The following is a 25,524-nucleotide window of genomic DNA, read 5'->3' as shown; positions in this document are numbered from 1 at the left end:
TTTTCAAATACATTTTCATAAAACGCTTTGGTGATCCGATACAAAGTTCATTCAGCTAGCAGATCATGATAGCCAACAACCAAATAAGGAGGGAGAACTCAAGAATAAGAATAAAGTACTTATTACACAAGTAGAATATGCATCTGGCACAGGTTCTTCACTCGTTTAGAAGTGCCCATGTACATGGTATTCTAAATATTTCACAGCATCTATTCCACAGTGAATGATTGTTTCCTTATATGCATCATTAGTTACAAATGCTTGTTTCAATTCCGAGAGGCAACACCACTGAAATATGTTAAAACAACCCACAAAGAAGCCATAAAACAAGGAACAAAACAAAGAAAGAGAATCTAAGAAAGGAGCAGAGCATATAAGACAATACTTAGGAACAGCATGATGCAGCTTGGGAACTTTCTGCTGGTCTGTCCACCAGAACCATCCCAGCTGGATTCTGAGCAGGCTGAGCTCTGGGCAATCTCTTAGCTGTTTTACACCAAACGAAATCCCAAGTCACAGACCACAAAAGAGTTTGAATGTGTTCCAAAGGGTAATAGAAGGCTTTTATAAGTATAATGTTGTATAAAGAAAGACTAATCACAATTAATTGTCTAATACACTGTGACTCAACAAAATATATAAAAACAAAAAAACGAAACCAAGGAACATATTGCAGAGGGTATGTTTAATACTCACAAATGCTTTCCCTAGATATTTCCCTGATAATAGTAAATATGTTTGTAAATTAAAGCTTTTCAGTCAAGATAATAACTTTCATAAAACCTCTATAAATTTTAAAATAATTTCAATTATAACAAGCTAAGGAACCAGATGAGTGTAATCAAGGGCATTATTCATCATCCTGAAATCTGGACAAAAATTTAGGACCACCAACAGTTATACTCCATAAGCTTGTCCAAAATCCAAACAACTTCCTTAAGAAGAAAGAAATGATGCTTCAATTGGTTACTTGTGCAATATTAGTCTCAACATGGCTACTCTCTAGGAAAACTAGCAACCTCATCAATTCAAATCCAAATGAACTTCTCCAGAAGGTGACAACAGAATGCCATGGCTCTGCATTTTATGAGCAATAAACGAGATGCATAGATTATACAAAATAGTAGTAATATTAGCTGCTGCTTTGCAAAGAAACCCTCACTAACCAAAGATAAATTTTCAGTTTCATCTGATGAGCCAAAATACCATTAATAACATTAATTAATTTCTAGATAATCAAGCAAGCACAACCCTCTCGGCATGGATGAATTTCCTCAAAGCATAGTACCAAGTATAATGCTGGTGCTGAATGCCACAGAGTATTTCTCTGCATGTTAGATGGCTGCATGTATTGGGAATAGTGATATGCATCAGCATAACTTATTAAATTCTTTAGGGGTTTTTATAATTTTTTTAATTGATTTTTTACTTCGTCGAATAACTGGAACCCAAATAGATTGAAGAAGATCTATGATATGCTGAAAAACTCAAGGATCTAGAAGCAAATCCATTGCTTGAAATAATACCTGTCTATTAGCAGTTTAATACACCTATCTTAGATTGACAATTGGGACTTGAGCAAACCATAGTTTCCTCAGAAGCCTAATGTAAGAAAAATGAAAAATTCATTGGCAAAGATTGACAAGGAAACGTAGTGTCAGAGCCCAGGAGAAACTATCTAGTATCCTTTGACACATGTAAGTTGGTAGAAATTTCAAAGCATTTAAACAATGGGGAGCAGCCTGGCCTGTGGAACAGCTACGGGGAATTTCCTATCTTGACAGTGAAGATTTGTCTGAAACATAGTTCCAAAAGGCACCACTAAAGTGCAAAAATATCCTGGCAAACCTAGGTGCAAGGCATAAAGCGACCCATGTGCATGAGTAAAGCAAAGTATGACCTAAGGCAGATGTGGACTTCTATAAGATGCTATAAAATTACACCTGCAAACATTTATCATATACTCATACATCACTAAGCATGTTCAGTTTAGAGGACCAAAATGACATCATTCTAACATGCGTTTAGAAAAAGAAAATGGGAAAAGAATGACAAAACACATCTCTTCAAACAAGGCCACCACCTTAACAAACGAGGTGGGCCTTTAACAATTATGGCTTGAATCAAAAGACGAAAATACATTGAAGTGACAGATATCTCTCATAGAGAGAAGACTGGAATGATTGTTATTCCTGAGGGGAAAAAAGGTGTAGAAGAATGCCCATCAATAAAATAAAATAAAATCAAATCAAAAAATAAATAATAAATAAATAAAATCGAGCAAAGAAAAGGTGTAAAAGAAGAGAAAGGGACTGAGAAGGAGATGATCTTGAGAATTAAGGAAGAAAATAAAATGGCATGCAACTAAGTATATAAATAAAAGAAGCTTAGGGCCTTTTTGGTTGTTTTTTAAAACTATTCTGGAAAACAATTTTTTAGAACAGTTTTTAGAAACAATTTTTGGTGTTTTCAGGGGAAAAAAAATTATATATATATAAGTTTGGGAACTGAATTCCGAAAAACAGTTTTTCTGAAAACCAAAAAATAATACATGTTTGGTTGAATTAATAAAAAAGTTTTTTAAAAGTAAAACAAAAACTATGTTTGGATGTTGTTTTTTTTCCAATTAATAAGTGTTGTCTTCAATTAATTTGATATAACAAATATATAAATAATTTTTATATGCATAATTCATTTAAATTAAAAAAAAAAATTATACCATTTAAACTAAATGGACTTTATGGGCTTTGTTTTAGTCCAAAGACCGAAGCCCATACTTCTCTTCTTCTCTAGCAAGAAACCTAAAACCATTTTCTCCTCCATCTCAGTTCCAAAACATCAAGTTTCAATCCCTTTTCTCTCTACTTTCCCTCTCTAGATTTTCTTGGTAAACAAACATGGGAGACAGTCAATACTCATTCTCCCTCACCAATTTCAGGTAAGTAATTGATTCACTAGATTCACATGCAGAGAGTCACATTTTCGATCTTCTCACATCTTTGTATGTCACGAGACAGTCTTTCGGTAAAGTTGGTTCAGATCAAGCACGCATTGATCGTTGTTGGCTCAGGCCAAACATCTCTAGGGATCAAAGGTATATTCGCCATTTTTATTTGTTTCTTGGAAACTCTTTCCTTTTTTTTTTTAATTTGGAATTCTTTTTATTGTAATGGTCTTATTCATTTTGTTTTAGTTCTCTAGAATGTTTGAAGTCGATTTGGTTTATGGTTTGAGCAATTTGAATTATACCTCTGTTTGGTAGTTGAGAAACCACAGTGTTAGAGGAGAAACCACTAGGGAAAGGTGAGATAAGGGAGAAGAAAAACACAGAGAACAAAATGTTCTCTAATATCTTCTTTTGTTCTTTAAACAGTCAAAAAACAAGGAAAACAACATTTTTTTTTTTGTTTTCTAAAAGGAGCCATTTTGAGAACACGTGGAACAATAAAAACAAAGACTACTTCCTCTATCAAATAAGTTTTTAGTGTTTTTTATTTTCAAGAACAAAAAACAATTCTTGAAAACAACAACCAAATAAGCCCTTAATTTTCCGAGGGATCAATCTCCTATAGCTCTTGCTATGTGTTCAACAAAAATGTAATAACTTCCACCCAACACAATTAATTTCTCCTATACCCACAATAGGTACAAGATTTTATTAGTTTGTAGGCCAGACTTGTTGAAAAAAGTAAATAACTAAGTGCTTGTTTAGATACCCTTCCCTTTTTTTGTTTTTAAAAACAAAAAATAGTACTAAATTGTATATAAATGTAAGAACTCTTACACAATGTATGGATGTATCTTATACTCTTAAAAATCACTATTAAAACTTTTAAAATTTAAGATGGTAAAATAATTTTTAAAAATCATTATCTTTTTAAGATAAGTCTCTAAGAGTTCTTATGACAGAATTATTACTATTTTTAAAAGAAAAATAGAAAACAAGATGTGTATCCAAACAACACCTAAATAATAAATAATAATTTTTTAAAAACTTTATACAAAACAAATAATTCATTGTGTTGAACTTGATAAGTTCGATAAATATGACGAAAGATGAGAAATTCTTCAAAGATTTACAAACAGACTTATAAAAAGGAAGGTACATTTATACCTCCAAAAGAAAGCAAAACAAACTACATATCTTAAAAATGAAACCAAAACAATGTACAAACATGACCACATTGCACATGTCAAGGGCATAAAAAATCCCCAGGATACCAAGTGTTTAGCCCTTCACTAGGCTAAACGATACACTTCTTGGTTAGCAACACAAAGCCCAATTGCAACATCAACAATTTGATAGATCCACGCATAATACTTCCATGGACTTCTTTCTCACTTGAACACCCATGAAATGACAATAACGGAGCCACCCTCACCTATAAATGTAAAAATCTTAAAACTTTGATCTACAACAAAACCTTTAAAGGTGCTTGAATTTCAGTTTCAACAATTAGACACTCTCTTACTAGTTTGGAAAGTGGTCTAGTTCTCTAAACACTCATTCAATCCCTAGTCATCCAAGGTTACCCGAGGAACATTTGTCACAATTAAACTAGATATAACCCACTGCAAAAAGAATCCATATACATTGAGACTTCCCACCTAAATTCTTAAATCTACAACTGAAATTTCAATCTAGCATTAACAAACTCAAAGGGTACAAGTAAATACAATCCTCGAGGTCCACAAAGAAGTACAACCAAGCTTCAAAAAGCCTCCATAGATCTTCATCTATCTTAAAAAATCCTGGCATTTCTTTTTCGGCAAATAATCTGGATCACAATGACACTAGACGCATGCCATAGAACCGACATCTAAAAAGAACCTCAAAGCCTCTAAAGGAAATAATATCCATCCTTGTAATACTTATTAGGGCCGATCAATCCTAGCAAGTCTGAACAACTTTTTCCAGAGTACCAACGCCAATAGACAATGTAAAAAAAGGATGGTCAGCTATTTGCCCATTAGCTAAGCATGTAATATAACAATCAAGAGAAAGGGCTTTGAAAGGCCTCCCCTCCCCTCGAGCATCTCATTGGAACTAACTTCTTTATCGGCCACAAGCCACACAAAGGCCTTAACTTTATGAAGTACTTTTAAATTTCAAATGAATTAGTTGAAAGAAGAGGTGTCAAATTAATAGAAGCAAACAAAGCTCTAAGAGAGGAACTAATTGAAAAAAAAAAAATTGCCTAAATAGGTCAAAGCCCAAACTCTCACATCTGAAAAAGTGAAAGATGCACATAGTAGTGAGAATATAAACCCGCCAAGGTAGCCCAATTGGTCAGGGCGAACACTAGGAAGTGTGGTCCCAATAAGTGGCACATGGTCTAGGGTTTGAATCCTACCACTAATGATATCCTAAATTTGCCTGGTGCTAGTTGTTGTCGGGACAATCAGCACCCCAAGATTTTGGTCCTTGAGAAGAGTCCTAAGGGCTCAGCCATGGAAGGTTCCTCGGTTATCATAAAAAAAATATAAATAAAAAAAAAAAAAACAACCATAGTAGTGAGAATATAAGACACGCTAGTTGATGTAGATTCCCATCACTAGCTCCTTAAATTCCTGATCATAGAAGTTGTGGCAGAAATTAAAATTCTATGAAGAAGGGCAAGAGGAAAGGCCTAAGATAAAAGAAATAAATTATAAATAAAATTTAATTAAATTAAAAAAAATATATATATATATATATATATATATCTAGTTCTTATAGCCCTAAAGATGGTTGGAAACTAGAAACTAAGAGATAGCTTGCCCTGCCAATTATTTTCTTAAAAATGAATTTTCAAGCTATCCCCCATAGAGAAACAAATAAAACAGGTAATCAAGGTAAAACAAGTGTAATAACCTTTCAAGGGCATCAAATTGTCTACCTAACAACCATTTTGGCATAATAATCATAATGTTTTCAAATATGTTGAAAATATTATAGTTCTTAATTAGAATCCCTTCTTACAAAGCGGGATTTTTTAAAACTATAAATCATGTAAGGCCTACTTATTCAAATGAGATAAACATTTCACTGAAAGTTGTGGTCCATTCCCCACAACCCAAAACCTCCCCACCTTAGTTTAATCTATGCCAGATATCAATCCAATTCAAGATTGGAAGAATATTTATTTATTTATTTATTTATTTGAATTTACAACACATCACCTCAAATAAATTGTAACAAATACATATGCACACGTGTGTATGTTTAGAGGTTTTATTTTTTCAAATTATTATGTCCCAGAAAACAAAAAAATTAATAATAATAATAATAACAATAATAATTCTTAAATTTGATTTTTTAAAATTGGGTCTGGACCCCATAGAACCTATAAAATTTTAGGGACCTGAAAATAATCCTTCCTACTCTGGTCAAAAAAAAAAAAAAAAAATTATCCTTTCTACTAAGTTTGTGAAACTAATCCTTTCTAATATGTTTAAAGAAAAATGATTTTTAAAATTAGTTATAAGTCTTATAAACCCATAGAACTCATAAATTTTAGGAAATTTAAAATTAATCCTTTTTGCAATTTTTTTCTTTTCAAGAAAAAGGGATTTTAAGTTTGAATTCTGGAAAATTGACTATGAGCCTCATAGAACCCACAAAATTGAAGCATTCTTTACTTCATTCAACTGAAAATGGATTTAAATTAGGAAGAAAAGCCTTTTCCATGCGTCAGTTCTATAGATAAAAGTGATGCTTAGTTTTAGAATATCCAATAAAACCCATAGAACTCTTTTGTTCATTTAACTGAAATTGCAGTTGGACATCCACCAGTATGCCCAATAGATGATAATACCCAAAAATGGCTAACTCTTCCTAAGACTATTTTTCCAAAATTTAAATATTAAAATATGAACAATCTCCATCAGACCTATAATACTTATAAAACTGGAGAAACCTCTTTAAGATAGGGATTGAATTTTTATAGAAGACTTCATCAGTTAATGAAGATTCGAAAGTCTTCTTTATTCTGAAGTACTTTCATCTAGAAGGTAGATTGAATTTCATACAAAGGACTTCAATCATTAATTAAGATTTAATTATTTTGTTTTAAATTTCAAATTTTGGATGATTACCCATCCCCCACAAAATCCCTTTTCTGAAATTAGAAAAGCCAATTATAGTTTTCATTATTCTAAAGAAATCATACACTTTTCTAACAAGGCAACAAGTGTCACTAGTTTTTTCATCAGTATCTAATCTAACACACTTCTATTCTTTTGTTTTTCTATGGACATTATGCATGGAGCTCCTTCGAAACAGCCACCTCTTTTTTTTTTTAACCAATTTTAAAATCTCTCTCTCTCTCTCTCCTTCCTGCACAATGCCTTATTCCTTCTCCGAATTTTTTTTTTTTTTTCCCTCTAATGCTTTTCCCTTTTTTTTTCCTTTTGCTTTGTATGGCTCATCACTCAAATAAGAAATGGAAGCAATTAAGAAAGGATCACCTAAATGGAAAGTGGGTAATATACCTAAAAGTCGTATCACTAGAGCTATGGCATCAGGTGATATAAATCAGATTTCAAAGATGTGAACTAGACAAAATAGGCTGGTTTTCAATGCAAGAGGACACTTGTAACTGGACTTGGAGGAGAAAATAAACAAACTCATGTAGACCCTAGTGACAACGAAAGGAATTAGAGGATGATGAAGGTATTGGTTGAGAGGAAGACTTTCCTGATCAGGTTGGAAGGCGAGCAAGGAGGCGAATGGTGCTCGATAACAGAGAGAAGTAGAGGCTCTGTTTTCGCATTAGGTTTTGAAAGGGAAGCTGTTGGGTGGTTGGTTGATTATTTGACGAAAGCTTTAACTTTGAAGAGTCACATGGGGTTCAACAAAAAATTCAGAGGAAAAAGCAGGGTGCATCTGATGGAAGTTGGCTTCAACAACCATGGAAGGTTTATTAGGATCTCGGAGTTTATTACCAACAAAAAGCCTTCCGTTCTGATCATTCCTGAGGGTGACAAGGGCAGAGGTTGGGAGAATATAAAAAATGCGTTATTGTCTCTGTTGATGGCCCCTTATCCGAATGTAACAGAAAAGGGAAGGAATATAAGAGGGGAAAGCTGGCCTCACAAGTACGAAGGATCGATGCACAGATCATTTGCGAAGGTAGTCAGTGATGAAGGACCAAGAGGAGGTGGTCTAGTCCCAATTGGGAGATGGGCACGAGCTGTGGTGTGTGAAAGCAAGTTTGACAGGGAGAATTGGGCTGAGGTTGGAAGATCAGTGGCGAGAAGCTTAGGGAAGAAAGGCGTTGTAACGGTAGTACCCATTTCAGATAGAAATGGTGTTTTCTTTGTTGAAACAATCGAGGAAGCCATATTTCTCCATGATTTGAGGATGATAAAGGTTGGGGAAAGGAACTTCATCCAGTTGCGAAGATGGTCGCCGAAGGAGAACGCGGAAATAGACGGGAAGTTTAGAGAAGGCTGGATCGAATTAAGGGGGCTGCCATTTCACCTATGGTCGGAGGTACACCTGAAGAAGATTGTGGAACAATGGGGGACAGTAAATGAAATCGATTGGCGCACGTTGAAGCTGTTCGATCTCAGAAGGGCGAGGTTAAAGATCACAATGAGGGATAGGGCAATCCTTCCAGCTCTGATAGAAGTGTCTGATGGGGATTGGGTGTTTACAGTCGTCGTCGTAGTGATCGGAGATGAAGAAAGAAGGAGAGGTGGCGAAAAAGGTGAGTCGACTCGGGTGGCTGTCGCTTCTCACTCGGGGACAGGTGGAGGAAGACGAGGGGAGAGTGGAAGATCAACGGCGGAAGAGAGATATCGTGTCGGGGAAGACAGCAGACAAAGAAAGGAGGGAGAAAAGGGTAAGGCCATGCTTACCTCAGCCGGCAAATGTGACAAGGGCTACCAACTCCCGTCTCAGTCGTGTTTGAAAACAGATGGGATGGACGGGATCGAAGTAGCAGGAGAAAAGTGGGCCGGAGAAGACGAAGATATCAACGATGTGGGCTGTCGGGCCTGTGAGAGGAGGGCCCAGTCGCTGGCAAGGCCTGGGCTAAAAGTAGATACAACGGGCTGCAAGCTTAAAGGCCCAATGGGGTTGGGCCTAAGCCCAGAAGGGTTCACTCCATTTGAGTCTGGGGCTCCGTTACGCAAGGAAGAAGACTCGTCTTCTGCAAACGAGAAGGGGAAATCAGACCCCGGACTCCTCGAGGTCCAGTCGAGCAGGATAGCGAAGAAGAAGGCGATGCAAGGTTCAAGGAAGCTGTGGGCAACTTTCTTTCCCCCAAGCTCAGAGCACCGACGGGGATTACGGTGCAGCAGCGAACCCATTTTGCGCGGAAAAATCAAGGTGGATAGTGAAGAGGACTTAAGGGCAGAAGATTCAGGTGCCGAATCTCAGGCGAAAAGAGATTTAAGTGCAAGCTCTCTTTTCTCTCCTCGATTTCCAAGGATTCACAAGAAAAATTTAGGGGAAAGGGCTTCGGAGCCGAGAGAGGAAGAGATTTCGAACAAAGCTTCAGCTGACGAAGATATGGAAGGATTTTTGGGCCGAGTGGGGTCTGTTCCTCGTGGCTCAGCAGCCATGGTTATGCCTTCTTTGCCAGAAACCAGAGGTAAAGGGCCTAACTTGTTGGGGAATTGTGGTTCGATGGTTGTGGAGTCTCTGGAGGTAACTCCTTCACTTTTTCAGTCTTCACAGCAACTTATTCCCTCTTCTAGTGGCTTCACTAATTCCCTCTTGAACCCTTCCGTCCCCATTCTGAGTCCTTCTACCCCCATTCTTCCCGTTTCAGTTTCTCAATCTTTGGCTCCTACGGAAAACCGAGTAAATTCCAAATCTTTTTTCAAAAGAGTCAACGATGCTTTCAATGGTCAAAATCCTGTTGATATCCCTATTTCAGAAATGGAGGTGACCCAGCCTGCTTGTCCCAACCAGATGTGCGAGAGCGTCAACCCTCTCTCAGTTTCCAGTCAGGCTGCAGTTAATCTGGGAGCCTGTGCGGGCTCTCCTCCAGGCGAGTTCCAAATAGAAGGACTATCCCCTAGGAAAATGGCAAAAGTACGTGAGGTTTTAAAGTCTCTGGATATCAAGGTATATTCCAGGAGGAAGAGCAGATGCTCTACAGGATTGTGAGACCAACTGGATTTGGTCCGGGATCAGGGTCAGAGAGTTTTATATGAAGATAGTCAGTTGGAATACCAGGGGTTTGGGTTCTAAGAAAAAGAGAAGGGTGGTTAAGGATTTTCTGAGATCAGAAAAGCCGGATGTAGTGATGATTCAGGAATCTAAAAAGGAGGAGTGCGACAGAAGGTTTGTGGGTAGTGTTTGGTCAGCCAGAAATAAAGATTGGGCAGCCCTTCCGGCAAGTGGGGCTTCGGGTGGGATTTTGGTAATATGGGACTCTAAAAAGTTGCGTAAGGAGGAGGTAGTGTTAGGCTCATTTTCGGTCTCAATCAAGTTCGCGTTGGATGGATGCGAATCTTTGTGGTTATCTGCAGTTTATGGCCCAAACAACTCAGCTCTAAGGAAGGATTTTTGGGTGGAGCTTTCAGACATTGTTGGGCTCTCTCATCCGCGTTGGTGTGTGGGCGGTGATTTTAATGTTATAAGGAGAAGTTCAGAAAAATTGGGTGGTTCTAGATTAACTCCAAGCATGAAGGATTTTGATGACTTCATAAGAGATTGCGAATTGATAGATTCACCTTTAAGGAGCGCATCATATACTTGGTCAAACATGCAAGAGAATCCAGTATGCAAGAGATTAGATCGCTTCTTGTACTCAAATGAGTGGGAACAAGTATTTCCTCAAAGTCTTCAAGGAGTACTGCCAAGGTGGACTTCGGATCATTGGCCGATTGTTTTGGAAACCAATCCATTCAAGTGGGGTCCAACGCCTTTCAGGTTTGAGAATATGTGGTTGCAACATTCTAGTTTTAAGGAGAATTTTGGAAGATGGTGGAGAGAGTTTCAAGGAAATGGGTGGGAAGGACACAAGTTCATGAGGAAATTACAGTTCGTTAAAGCCAAATTGAAAGAGTGGAATAAGACTTCTTTTGGAGAGATAAGTAAAAAGAAAAAAGATATATTATCTGTCTTAGCTAACTTTGATTCCTTGGAGCAAGAAGGGGGACTATCCCATGAACTTTTAGTCCAAAGAGCTTTAAGAAAAGGGGAGCTAGAGGAGTTGATTTTGAGAGAAGAAATACATTGGAGACAGAAAGCTAGGGTGAAATGGGTAAAAGAAGGGGATTGCAACTCAAAATTTTTTCATAAGGTGGCCAATGGCAGGCGAAATAGGAAATTTATCAAGGAGTTGGAGAATGAAAGTGGTCTAATGTTGAATAATCCAGAGAGTATAAAAGAGGAGATCCTAAGGTATTTCGAAAAGCTTTACGCGAGTCCTTCTGGAGAATCGTGGGGAGTGGAAGGCTTAGATTGGTCCCCTATTTCTGGTGAGAATGCGTCTAGATTGGAATCCCCCTTTACTGAAGAAGAGATTTATAAGGCCATTTTTCAAATGGATAGGGATAAGGCTCCTGGGCCGGATGGCTTTACCATTGCAGTGTTTCAAGACTGTTGGGATGTGATAAAGGAGGATATAGTGAGAGTGTTTGCAGAATTCCATAGGAGCGGAATTATCAATCAGAGCACTAACGCTTCCTTTATAGTTTTGTTACCCAAAAAAAGCATGTCAAGGAGAATCTCAGACTTTAGACCCATTAGCTTGATCACTAGTCTTTACAAGATAATAGCCAAAGTGTTAGCAGGGCGACTAAGAGGAGTACTTCACGAGACTATCCATTCCACTCAAGGAGCCTTCGTGCAAGGGAGACAAATTTTGGATGCAGTTCTCATAGCCAATGAGATAGTGGATGAGAAAAGAAGAACAGGGGAGGAAGGAGTTGTATTTAAAATTGACTTTGAAAAGGCCTATGACCATGTGAGTTGGGATTTTTTGGATCATGTGTTGGAGATGAAAGGGTTTAGTCTTAGATGGAGGAAATGGATGAGAGGTTGCTTATCCTCGGTTTCTTATGCAGTCCTAGTGAACGGTAATGCGAAAGGGTGGGTTAAGGCATCTAGAGGTTTAAGACAAGGCGACCCTTTATCACCTTTTTTGTTCACTATAGTGGCAGATGTATTGAGTAGGATGTTATTGAAAGCTGAGGAGAGAAACGTCTTGGAAGGATTCAGGGTGGGTAGGAACAGAACAAGGGTATCCCATTTACAATTTGCAGATGATACCATTTTCTTCTCCAGTACTCGAGAAGAGGATATGATGACGCTTAAGAATGTTCTGCTAGTGTTTGGATATATATCTGGTTTGAAAGTTAATCTTGATAAAAGCAACATCTATGGCATTAATATTGAACAGAATCACCTTTCTAGGCTGGCCGAGATGCTTGACTGCAAGGCTTCTGGGTGGCCTATACTTTACCTAGGTCTTCCTCTGGGAAGGAATCCTAAGGCGAGTGGCTTTTGGGATCCTGTGATTGAGAGGATATCAAGGAGATTAGATGGATGGCAGAAGGCGTATTTATCTTTTGGAGGTAGGATAACTCTCATTCAATCTTGTCTAACCCATATGCCTTGTTACTTTCTCTCCCTTTTTAAGATTCCCGCTTCTGTGGCAGCAAAATTGAGAGAATGCAAAGAGAATTTCTTTGGTCAGGCGTAGGGGAAGGCAAAAGAGACCATTTGGTTAATTGGGACGTTGTGTGCAAACCGAAGTCGAGAGGGGGTTTGGGTTTCGGAAAGATTTCTATGAGGAATGTCGCTCTTTTAGGGAAGTGGTTGTGGAGATATCCTAGGGAGGGTTCTGCTCTGTGGCATCAGGTTATCTTAAGCATTTATGGTTCTCACTCCAATGGCTGGGATGTCAACAATATTGTTAGGTGGTCTCATCGTTGTCCTTGGAAGGCCATTGCACTAGTCTTCCAAGAGTTTTCCAAATTTACTCGGTTTGTGGTAGGGGACGGGGATAGAATTCGGTTCTGGGATGACTTGTGGTGGGGGGATCAACCTTTGGGAATACAATATCCAAGATTACTTAGCGTAGTCACGGATAAAAATGTTCCTATTTCATCAATTCTCGGATATTCCCGTCCTTTCTCTTGGAATTTCAATTTTCGCCGAAATCTTACTGATCCTGAGATAGAAGATTTAGAAAGCCTTATGCGGTCTCTTGATCGTCTACACATATCTCCTTCGGTTCCAGATAAGAGATCATGGTCCTTATCTCCTTCAGGTCTTTTCACAGTCAAATCTTTCTTTCTGGCCTTATCCCAATATTCTGAGTCGCCTCCAGTGTTCCCTACTAAGTTTGTCTGGAATTCTCAAGTCCCTTTCAAAGTCAAGTCCTTTGTCTGGTTGGTGGCGCACAAGAAGGTTAATACTAATGACTTGCTACAATTGAGGAGACCCCACAAAGCACTTAGTCCCGACATATGTAAGTTGTGCATGAAGCATGGAGAAACAGTAGATCACCTTTTCCTCCATTGCTCTTTGACCAAGGGGTTGTGGCACAGATTATTTCAGTTAGCAAAGATGGATTGGGTCTCCCCAAGGAGCATATCTGACATGTTTTTACTAATTTTAATGGTTTCGGATCTTCTAAGAGAGGGGTTGTTTTATGGCAAGACGCGTGCATCGCGTTAATGTGGGTGGTGTGGCGGGAAAGGAATGCAAGGATTTTTGAGGATAAAGCAAGGAATTCAGGGTATCTTTGGGATTCTATTCGTTTTTTGGCTTCTCTATGGGCTTTTTGTTCTAAGGTTTTTAAGGGGATACCTCTTAACGTGTTACAACTTGATTGGTTAGCGGTGTGTAAATAGGCCGTTAGTCTTTTTCTCGTTGTATATCTTATATTTGATTACTTGTAGTCTTGTTTTTCTTTGGTGGGAGGATTTCTCATCCTTCTATTTGTATCTTCTTTTTATCAATATATTCCGTTATCGTTTCCTATCAAAAAAAAAAAAGATGTGAACTAGACGGGATGGATGCTCAGTACAGCTCATTATTTGTGGATGTGCATGTGTGTTGGGAGTTGGGGAAGAACTGTCCTTCAAAGAGAACCATTATGAAGAAAACAGCAAACTAAAAAATTAGAAGTTGAAAAAGCCAATGCCAAACTATTAGCAATGAGGGTAAAATTGCACAATATCAGACAAGCAAATTCAAAAATAGAGAAAAGAAAACAAACAACCTTCTATAACAATGAAGGAAATATAATCACAGTGGAAAAGGAGAAAATAAAGAATTGCAACCACAAAGTTCAAACCAATTATAGCAGCCAACATTATGCTACTGTCCCATTCAGAAGGAAAGAAAATTAAATACCTATTTCATAAAATGTATCATTGACATTTACGGCTGTTTTGGCAGAGGTCTCCGTGAAGAAAAGGCCATTTTCCTCAGCATAGACACGTGCCTCCTGCAAAATATGCAAAATGCTTAGCAGGTAACTAAATTAAATATACAAGATACTTTTCAGAGACAGCCCAATTCAACTCCATTTGTTTTCTTAGATAACATTACAGTCCAAAACCATTTAGAACTGATGAAAATTCAGTTGAAAATTAGGAATTTCATAACATGTTACAATACAATTGTTCCGCTGTAACCTTCAAGTCGAAGACCGTGGAAACAGAGTCATGGTCCTGCTATGAAATACTTATACTTCCTGCAACTAATAGCTCAGATTCTAACCTCACCATGAAATATACAAACAGGATCAGAACCTCCATGTGACAACAGGAACTTAATATATGAATTAGGGAGGGAAAAAGAAAAACAAAAGAACCAGGAAAAAGAAAATGTTTCATTAAATAAGTCCAAATATGCACATCAAATATTTTTTATTCTGATCATCTAAGTGGGATCCAACAGATGATGGGTCCAAATATGTTTTAAAAGCTAGACAACCGAAATTAGAAAAATCTTGGCAATCAATGAAGGAAGTCTCACAGCAAGAGATGTTTTTAAGACAGACAAACTTTGGTTCCACTCTTCTACCTATCATTATAAGTAAACAAAAAAACACTTTCACAAAAAGATTGAATCTTCTGAACATGTAAAAGAATTGCTTAAATTTCAAATCTTGAAGAAGACCATACTGTAGTGTACTGACCTGCAGCTAAGGTGACATGAGGAAAATTTAGAAAAGCAAAAGAGGATAAAATAGAGAAAACAGATCTAGATAGGGTAAGAAAGAAAACCTTGAGAGAGAGAGAGAGAACTACTAAAGTTCAGAACATAGTTTATCCAGTTGCCTAAGGGACACCAGAGAAAAACAAAAAAAGGAAGAGCTCATAGTTTATCCCATTGCCAGAGGGAGACCAGAGAAAAACAAAAGAAGGAAGCATAATTGACTTTGCAATAGTAACAATAACATGGCATTGGTGCTAGGAGATACATGCTTCTCTTTATGCTTTCTCCTAAGCGCACTGATAACTTCTTTTGAATAGAGAAGACAAACCAGACAACTTTACACTTCTTGGGTAGAATGATGAACAAGGAAAGAATAAGTTTCTATAGCACACTATTCACCTCTGCAGCAAAATGGTCTCCTTTTCCATGTCAATTTACAGATGAGCAAACAGAAGGAATTTTCTAGCTTGTCCAAAACATGCAAGTTAAAAACAAAAATTCAATGAAAAACAATTTTAGCACATCAGATCCATTTGACAATGGATTGAGTTCCAACAACAGATGGAGAAGAAGAAATCTAGCAAAGATCTCTTTGCCGCAATACAAATCACATAAAATTCTCCGATTCCTCGCATCAAACAATACATCAACACCTCAAGGTTCTATATTTTGCATCTGTATCCAGAACCAAAATTATTCCTTCAAAGGAGGACAGTCATGTTTCAAGCTTTCTGAAGTCAAGGTATGTACATTTGCAGGTTCATGAATATTGTCCACCTCTAAACTCACTAAAGTTCAACTTGAAGTTCATAATTAAAACTTCGCATGGTTGCCATGGCAGCTTGATTGCCCAATAACATTGAGCATCATGCCAATTTCTCCACAAAGATCAATCAGAATGATTGTGATAGGCCTCCCATACGTTATGTGTATACTAGAAAAGGGAAGAAGAGTGTACTGCCACCTGGCAGTTAGTTGTAACAACCTTACTAAGGCTAGGTCACAATCTGGATACGGGCTGTTGGGGGGGTGTTTAATAGGAAAAAGGAGGGAATTAGGGGGCTGGATATTGTGTGGACATGGTAGGAGAGTGATAGCCTCTCGAATCGCTATCTGAGTATCAGTTAGGTCTCTTGTTTCTTGAAATTCTATAATAAATCTCCATTAGATACCTATCAATTTGGTATCAGAGCATCAGAGCATCAATCCAAATGGCTCAAAAAAAGAATGAAGGTCGGGTGGTTCTTCTAGAGAAGGAAGTTGGAGAAATCAGAGAGGGGATGCAGCGCTTACCAGGAATGGAAAAGGCGGTGATGGACCTTGCCCAAAACATAGTGCGAGTTTTGCAGTCACTCGAAGAGACACAAAAGGCGGTGACGGCGTTGTCATCGGGGCGGGTCACGACGACTACTGCACAACGAGAAGACCATGCAAGATATCCCTGGAGTTGGGGAACCCAGTGGGGGGTGGACAGCATCGGATGAGACGAGGCGAGGTGGAAAAGGGGAATGGCATGGCGGCCGACGGGTGGAGATGCCTGTATTTAAGGGAGAAAACCGGACGGCTGGATCTTCCGAGCCGATCGATACTTCGCAACGTACGGACTCACGGAAGAGGAGAAATTAGTTGCCGCCGCGATGAGTTTATATGGGGACACACTCTCTTGGTACCAGTGGATTGATTCGAGGGAGGCGTTTGGGAGTTGGGAAAACTTGAAGACGCGGTTGTTGCTTCGCTTCCATCCGACTCAAGAAGGGAGCCTTTGTGAGCAATTCCTAGCAGTGCCACAACGGGGTTCAGTGGCAGAATACCGGCAAGAATTCAAGATTCTAGCGACTCCCCTGAAAGGGATTTCGGAGGAGGTAATGGAAAGCACGTTTATGAATGGGTAGCTTCCTGAGATTCGGGTTGAGCTACGTCTGCTGCAACCATATGGGCTAGGCCACTTTATGGAAATGGCCTAACGGGTCGAAGATAGGAATTTAACCATGAGGTCAGCCCATGAACCAAAGGACCCAAAGAGCACCAAAATACTGTCATCTGCAAATCGAGGTGATTGGAAGATTGGGGAGAATTTTCAGACTAAGGCAGTGGTTGTTAGCGAGAAGACGATGAGCCACCGGCGTGAGATTCCAATAAAGAGACTGACGGAATCAAAGCTTCAATCCCGTAAAGAGAAGGGGCTCTGTTTTAAGTGTGATGAAAAGTTCTCGCCTGGTCATCGTTGTAAGAAAGAATTAAGGGTTTTATTGATGCACGAAGGCAAGGAGGAGGAGGATAATCAGTTTGACGGCAGAGCAATCGAAGAACCTTCACTTGTCGAGCTGAAAGACGTTGTGGAATTATCTCTAAATTACGTGGTAGGTTTAACTACACCGGGGACTATGAAGATCAAAGGAACGATCAGGTCAAAAGAGGTAATCATCCTTGTAGACAGTGGGGCTACCCACAATTTTTTATCCCTTGAGTTGGTTCAACAATTAGCACTACCATTAACTACAACAACCAGTTACGGGGTGATGATGGGAACCGGGATATCCGTGAAAGGAAAGGGCATTTGTAGGGGGGTTTGTATTTCGATGTAGGGGCTCACTGTAGTGGAAGACTTTCTTCCACTTGAATTAGGCAACACTGATGTAATTCTGGGAATGCCTTGGTTGGGGACTTTAGGAGACATGAAAGTAAACTAGAAGATGCTAACAATGAAGATCAGAATGGGGAAGACAGTGATAGTGTTAAAGGGAGACCCGAGCCTTAGTCGGACTGAGGTGTCTCTTAAGGCAATGGCTAGAGCACTGCAGCACCATAGCCAAGGGGTATGGGTGGTGGAACTCTATCAAACTTCCACCACTACAGATTTGAGTGAAGAAGGTACAAGAGGTTCCAAAAACGGTCAAAGAAATGTTAGCTCAACATCAGCGAGTTTTTGGGCCAATAACAGGGTTACCACCAAGTCGTGATATTGACCATGTCATTCAATTAAATCCGGGAGCATCTCCAGTTAACGTCCGTCCCTATCGGTATCCACATATTCTAAAGAATGAAATAGAGAGATTGGTGCAAGAGATGCTGGAGGCAGGAATTGTTCTGCCTAGCTTAAGCCCATTTTCTAATCTAGTGTTGTTGGTTAAAAAAAAAATGGAGAATGGAGGTTTTGTATAGATTACTGTGCTCTCAACAAAGTTATAGTCCCGGATCGGCTTCCCATTCCGGTGATCAATGAGTTATTCGACGAACTTCATGGCGCGACCATTTTTTCCAAACTAGACCTCAAATCAGGCTACCACCAAATTCGAGTCCGACAACAAGATATCCACAAAATGGCATTTCGCACCCATGAAGGTCACTACGAGTTCTTGGTGATGCCGTTTGAGCTAACCAATGCACCAACGACTTTCCAATCATTAATGAACAATATAATTCTGTAACGACCCGCACCCAACCATGTAGATATTGTCCGCTTTTGGCCCAAGGGGGCCCTCACGGCTTTAAAACGCGTCTACTTGGTTAAGAGGAGTCTCTACATATATAACGCCAGGAACATTTTCCCCTATTCGATGTGGGACATCACAAACACCCCCCCCCCCCCCATGCAGACACAACGTCCTCGTTGTGTCCCATGGGATTGCGGGGCCAAACAGACAAACACCCCTTACGGAGCCAAACAAACCCTCACACCGGGGTCGGGGATCGACTCTGATACCATTTGTAACGACCCGCACCCAACCATGTAGATATTGTCCGCTTTAGGCCCAAGGGGGCCCTCACGGCTTTAAAACGCGTCTACTTGGTTAAGAGGAGTCTCTACATATATAGCGCCAGGAACATTTTCCCCTATCCGATGTGGGACATCACAATTTCGGCCACACCTTCGAAAATTTTTGCTCATATTTTTTTATGACATATTGGTTTACAGCAAGGACTTGAAGGAGCATTGTGATCATTTGCAAAGTGTGTTGTCCATTCTACCGAACCACCAACTACACGTCAATGGAAAGAAATGTCTCTGTGCTAAACCACAGCTGGAATACTTAGGCCATTTGGTTTCTACCAAGGGTGTTGCTGCTGATCCCAATAAGATTTCAGCCATGGTAGAGTGGCCCACACCCAAATCCATTAAAGAATTACAAGGATTTCTCGAATTGACTGGATACTACCGTCGATTTTTCAAGGGATATGGGGCTATTTCTTGGCCCCTCACTCAGTAACTCAAAAAAGATGCTTTTAATTGGAACCCAGAGGCTAAAGCGGCCTTCCGAAAATTGAAAACAGCTATGACAACAATTCCTGTTTTGGCTTTGCCCAACTTCAGTCAACCTTTCATTGTAGAGATGGATGCCTTGGGGTATGGTTTGGGTGCCGTTTTGATGCAAAGTCATAGACCAGTAGCTTATTTCAGCCAAGTCCTCTCAGCAAGGGAGCGACAAAAGTCCATATATGAAAGAGAGTTAATAACTATTGTCTTAGCAATTCAGAAGTGGAGTCACTACCTACTTGGTCGCCACTTTATTGTGCAAACGGATCAAAGTAGTTTGAAGTTTTTACTAGAGCAAAGAGTGGTGAATGAGTCGTACCAAAAGTGGGTTGCAAAGCTATTGGGGTATGATTTTGAAATTCAGTTTTGGCTTGGACTGGAGAATAAAGCAGCCGACGCCTTATCTCGCATCCCCATTTCTATGGAGTTAGCTACCCTCACGATTCCCAATCGCTTAGACACGTCGTTGATCAGTTCACAAGTTGAAGCTAACCCACACCTTGCTAAGATTCAGCAAAGGCTACTGGTTGATCCAGATGCTTATCCTTGGTATTCTTTGGACCATGGCATTCTCCATAACAAGGGGCGCCTAGTTCTTCCCAAGGCCTCACCCCTTGTTCCAGCACTTCTTCAAGAGGGCCATGCTAGTGTGATTGGAGGGCATTTCGGGTTCTTACGGACTTACAAATGACTCACACGAGATTTTTTTTGGGTTGGTATGAAGAACGACATCAAAGAGTTTGTGGAAAAATGTCTAGTATGTCAACAAAATAAGGCCTTAATTTTGTCACCTGCTGGGTTACTACAACCACTACCTATTCCAGAAAAAATATGGGATGATGTGACGCTAGACTTTATTGAGGGGCTTCCTAAGTCTGAGGGTTATAACTCCATTTTAGTTGTTGTGGATCAATTGAGCAAATATGCTCACTTCTCATTGCTCAAGCATCCTTTCACAGCTCAAACGGTAGCTACTATCTTTGTTCGGGATGTTGTCAAATTACATGGAATTCCCCGTTCCATTGTTAGTGATCGTGACAAAGTATTTCTTAGTCAATTTTGGACGAAGCTATTTCGGTTGCAAGGTACTTCTCTCTGCCATAGTACCGCATATCATCCTCAAACGGATGGACAAACAAAAGTGGTCAACCGTTGTGTGGAGACATACCTTCGATGTTTTTCATATAACAAGCCCAAACGTTGGTCTACATGGCTCCCATGGGCATAATATTGGTATAATACCACATTCCACTCCTCCACCAATATGACACTGTTTCGAGCAGTTTATGGACGAGACCCACCACCATTGCTACGTTATGGATCAGATTCCACCTTTGTTCTGGCAGTGGATCAGTTATTGCAAGAGCGTGATCTAATTTTAAATGAACTGAAGGATCATCTCTGCTGTGCACAATCCAAAATGAAGTTATCTGCAGATGCACATCGTCGTGCAATTCAATTTGAAGTTGGGGATTTTGTCTATATAAAACTTCGTCCATATCGACTTTGTTCCCTTATCAAGCGACCCAATGAGAAGCTCTTCCCACGATATTTTGGCCCTTATAAGGTGGTGCAACAAATTGGTCCAATGGCGTACAAGTTGGAGCTTCCTTCTTCGGCAACTATTCATCCAGTGTTTCATGTTTCACAGCTCAAGCAGGCTCTTGGTTCAGCTGATTTATGTCAGCCACTTTCCCCTGTTCTTGCTAATGATTTGGAATGGCGGGTGGAGCCTGAACAAGTCTTAAATATTCGCCAGTCTCCCAATATCAATCAGCCTGATATTGAAGTACTTATTCAGTGGAAAGGACTTCCTCAGTTTGAAGCTTCTTGGGAATCAGCTGACACAATTAAAGAACATTTTCCTGACTTCCACCTTGAGGACAAGGTGTCTCTCATTGATGGGGGTAATGATAGGCCTCCCATACGTTATGTGTATACTAGAAAAGGGAAGAAGAGTGTACTGCCACCTGGCAGTTAGTTATAACAACCTTACTAAGGCTAGGTCACAATCTGGATACGGGCTCGGGGAGGGGGGGGTGTTTAATAGGGAAAAAGAAGGGAATTAGGGAGCTGGATATTGTGTGGATATGGTAGGAGAGTGATAGCCTCTCGAATCGCTATCTGAGTATCAGTTAGGTCTCCTGTTTCTTGAAATTCTATAATAAATCTCCATTAGATACCTATCAGATTGGAATTGTGACGAGGTATTAACAGTAGCTATACTAATATTTCAATTAGGGGGCTGGATATTGTGTGGATATGGTAGGAGAGTGATAGCCTCTCGAATCGCTATCTGAGTATCAGTTAGGTCTCCTGTTTCTTGAAATTCTATAATAAATCTCCATTAGATACCTATCAGATTGGAATTGTGATGAGGTATTAACAGTAGCTATACTAATATTTCCAAGCAAATTAATGTCAGAACTCCACATAAAAGTTGTATTCATGCACTGTCCACATCAGTAGCTACAAACAGAAATTATTATGACCAAAGAACATATTTATAAAGTTCTTAAGAGAGAGAGAGCGAGAGAGGACATTTAAGTATGAAACAGAAATGAGACCACCCTCCAACAAAAGGGCAGAAGCAGTCTATCAACAAAAAGAACTGTTAAAACAAGAAGATGGGCTGGGGATAAGAAGTTATAGTAAGAATCTCTAGTCCATACTGAACCCAAAGAACACCAAGTAACAATAAATAATAAAGAGATAGCACTTACTTCAGCAGTCACTTTCCTCTTATCTTCTAAATCAGCTTTGTTCCCAGCAAGCGCCATAACCATGTTAGGGTTACCTGTGTAACAAACCCAAAACAGCCATATAACTCCAACTGGCAAATCAGAAAAACCCACCCCTACCATCTGCTTCCTAAAGACAAAAAATGAAAAGAACTAGAGAATGTGTAGTTCACGAAATTCTTGGCTGATACAGTTTGGAATCTTCAAGGTTTTAGGATAAGTAGGACTAACATGAAGTATATGGGATGCAACTTTGAAATGCTGAGAAGAAATAAGGCAATTTTGAAATCGATATCAAGAATACCTAAAAAGTGCCTATTTTCATTACACAGGACCAGTCATCAACAACAACAATTAAAAGAGGACATAACTCATAGAGTTAGAACGAGGTGGTCAAAGTTAAGAAGTGCTTCTAGGGTATTATAAGATGCTGAAAAACCATAATAAGAAAAATATTTAACAGACTATCAACCTTGCTTTGTGGTAAAAAGTGTTTGGCACATAAGAAAAATGTTATAGAATCCACGTTATGGGTTTGGGTACAAGCGTCAAGTGCAGGTGTGAATCTAAGTGAATGGGGACTCAACTGAAAAATGATCTTGAATGGCACTTGGATATGACATAATAATGAGAAAAAAAATCAATTGAAAGTCCATTAAAATCAAATAATTAACATATCCTTGATAAAATAATATTCCCTTTCTTTTCTAATCAAACAGCAAATATAAAAGGCAGAAAGAAACATCCAAAAAGGATCCTACACCCAAACCCTTGTCATTCTATGTTGATATGGTATGTTGGGTAAGTAGAAGAGTCCAAGTATCATAGTAAAAAATAGACAATATCTGAAATAAGAATATTAAGATAAATAAATGAAAAAATGAAAAAGGATAAGAGTATGAAATGAATGGATCTATGAGAGACTAGATGTACCATTTATTGGACATGTGTAATGGAGAACAAGGAAAACACCAGCAGTGAGATATGATTTTATTGAAGTTGTTGTGCACAAGGGAAAAAGGGGAAACCAGAAAAGCACTTAGGCTGAGGCAGCGAAAAAGGAAATTCGATCATTAATCTATCAAAAGCAGCATGGATAGATCTGTTTTTTTTTCCAGGTCATAGATAGCATAGATAGATCCAAATAGCAAATAAATCATTATAGTTGTTTACTACAGTTTATTAGCTATAAAAAAAAATTAAAAAACAAAAAAATCTTTCTTTAGTTATAAAACCTGTCCAATGAAAAATGCATCTTTGTTATTACAAATTCATTCTGCTTTCCCCTGCATTTTGATTCAATGGAACTGAATTATTGAGTTTGACTTAGTTTCAATTTACTCATAAGCTTGAATTTGATTAAATGGATAATTAGTTTTGTTTTTCCACATAGAAAGGTGTGAAAGGTCTTGGAAACTATGTTTCACAAAACTATTTATTTTGAAGCCTCTGATCATCCTGGTGTGTTTGAATGTGCTCATATAAAATATTTTCTTAATCTTTTCCTCAATATGGAAATCATTGAGGATGTGGGAAAAAATTTAGGCTTTAATGTGTGGTTTTTTTCCATACAATTTTTCCAAAGAAATCATAAATTGCCACTTTCTTATAAAATACAAGTTTATTAGTATCAGAAAGAAAGGAAGAGCTCACAATAAAGATACAACAAGGAAATTAAAAAAAAAATGAAAATTAAGTACAAGGAAGAAATTAATTAAAATAATTAAATTACAAGACAAGTGCTGGAGGAGAAATGTATGCCCTACTCCTTACACTCTTTATAATGAAACAAACAAGTTCAACTCTATGTACCTTGTTTCTGAAGTTCTTGCACCCACTTCTTTGCCCGTGAAAATGACTCCTAAAATGTCAGAAAGCAGACAAATTGAATAAGGAAATGTTAAGCTTGATGAAAGAAGAACAAAACTTTAAAGACATCTGGAGCAACTTAAGTTTCATCAATAGACACAAATGATTCAATAGAGCATAAGCAGCAATAACATTATCAAACTAGAATGTGTAAAAACAGTACACAATTTATCAAAAACCAAAAACTCCTGGCTTTTAGTTCAACCATTTATGTGCAGACCCAATACTTCCAAAAGCTTATCCAAATCGTAGTATAAATTCAACCAAAAAAATAAGAAAATAAAAATGAAAAAAGAAAAAGAAAATTTTAACAAAAAATTAACAAAAAAGTAAGGGCAATGAAAATCATACTGTGCTAGTAATGTCATAGACAATTATGGCCGCAGCAGCACCTCTATAGTACATCGGAGCTAAGCTGTGGTACCTCTCCTGCCCAGCTGTGTCCCATATCTCAAACTTCACTGTGGCATCATTTACCGCTAGTGTCTGTGAAAAGAACGCCGCTCCAATTGTAGATTCCTATCATCACCACCGCCACAATTGTCATCAACAGCCACAAAGAAATTATCAAAAAACCTCAATTTCACTAATTCTAACACAACCAGATGACTCAAAATAGAGTACTAAAAAATTCCAAGTTCAAAAACCTCTGATTCACTATAAAGAACTTCTAAATTCTCAATCTCTTCTGCCTGAAAGTACCTTAACACAACACTTGCAGTTCTTTCAAACACTCGAAAAGCGTCAACCTAGGTGGATTCTTACCATATTACGAAAAAAAAAAAGGAAATTTCAAAATTCTTCACTTTTATTTTTCCATCTAAGCTTTCTTAATAGCCAAGCACCAGATCACTAACCTGGAATTCAAGAAACTGGCCCTTGACAAAGCGCAAGACGAGACTGGACTTTCCGGCTCCCATGTCACCAAGAAGAACCTGAGATCGGATTCGTGGAAATTAGAGAGGATACAAGGGGAAGGGGATCAAAGCGAAACCCTAAAGGAGCATCTACTCACCAATTTTGCATTGAGATTGTTGTGGCCGATGGTCGCCATGGAATCGATATCAGCGGGTCCTGAGAGAGAAGATGAAATAGATGGAGGTGGATGCAGAGAGAAATTGCACAGAAAAATTGAGGAGATGTGAGGGAGAAGATATAGAGAGGAAGACGGGAAGCGATGTTTGTATTTGTTTTGCTTTTCGCTTACGACCTCACCCTTGTGGTTTTGTTCAACTCCTTCCAAGAAAAGGAATTTGACGAACGGGGAAAGCAACATCCTATTCATGGGCCGCTCTTGGGCTTTGGGCCCAATATCATTCGTTAATTACTCTTTATTGTTACTCCATGTCATAAGATCTCATTTATTTATTAAGCTAACCAAGAGACTCTCTCTAAACCCTTGCCACCTATAAAATTACTCTCGGGTTAAGCTTCTTTACAATTACCAGTCTCGCTATAAAATTGAAAAGTTGACCAATAACTTAGAAAGTTTAAAATTTTACAATGAAATCTAAGTCTCCCCTCCTATTCGAACCTGCATT

At 38.7% G+C, this 25,524-nt stretch overlaps 1 protein-coding gene across 1 annotated transcript; it reads right to left on the bottom strand.

Annotated features, from left to right (window-relative positions):
* On the bottom strand, positions 1 to 25,207 carry LOC117912470 (ras-related protein Rab5). The gene is made up of 8 exons (XM_034827052.1): positions 24,999 to 25,207; positions 24,841 to 24,918; positions 24,335 to 24,502; positions 23,927 to 23,975; positions 22,097 to 22,170; positions 14,309 to 14,402; positions 386 to 486; positions 1 to 288 (listed from the first exon to the last, which is right to left on the bottom strand). The coding sequence occupies exons 1-7, from the start codon at positions 25,035 to 25,037 to the stop codon at positions 386 to 388; spliced, it is 603 nt and encodes a 200-aa protein (XP_034682943.1). The 5' UTR covers positions 25,038 to 25,207; the 3' UTR covers positions 1 to 288.
* Between the last annotated feature and the right edge of the window lie 317 nt (positions 25,208 to 25,524).

The sequence above is a fragment of the Vitis riparia genome, chromosome 4, assembly GCF_004353265.1.
Source record: "Vitis riparia cultivar Riparia Gloire de Montpellier isolate 1030 chromosome 4, EGFV_Vit.rip_1.0, whole genome shotgun sequence".
Lineage (NCBI taxonomy): Eukaryota > Viridiplantae > Streptophyta > Magnoliopsida > Vitales > Vitaceae > Vitis > Vitis riparia.
The sequence above is the reverse complement of the archived record's forward strand: the minus strand, read 5'-3'. Positions and strand labels throughout refer to the sequence as shown.

Coding starts and splice junctions, on each gene's coding strand:
- LOC117912470 (XM_034827052.1), bottom strand. CDS start 25,037: ATGGCGACCATCGGCCACAACAATCTCAATGCAAAATTG. Junction 22,171..23,926: donor GCAAGAACTTCAGAAACAAG/GTACATAGAGTT, acceptor TTTGTTACACAG/GTAACCCTAACATGGTTATG. Junction 14,403..22,096: donor AGAGGAAAGTGACTGCTGAA/GTAAGTGCTATC, acceptor CATATTTTGCAG/GAGGCACGTGTCTATGCTGA.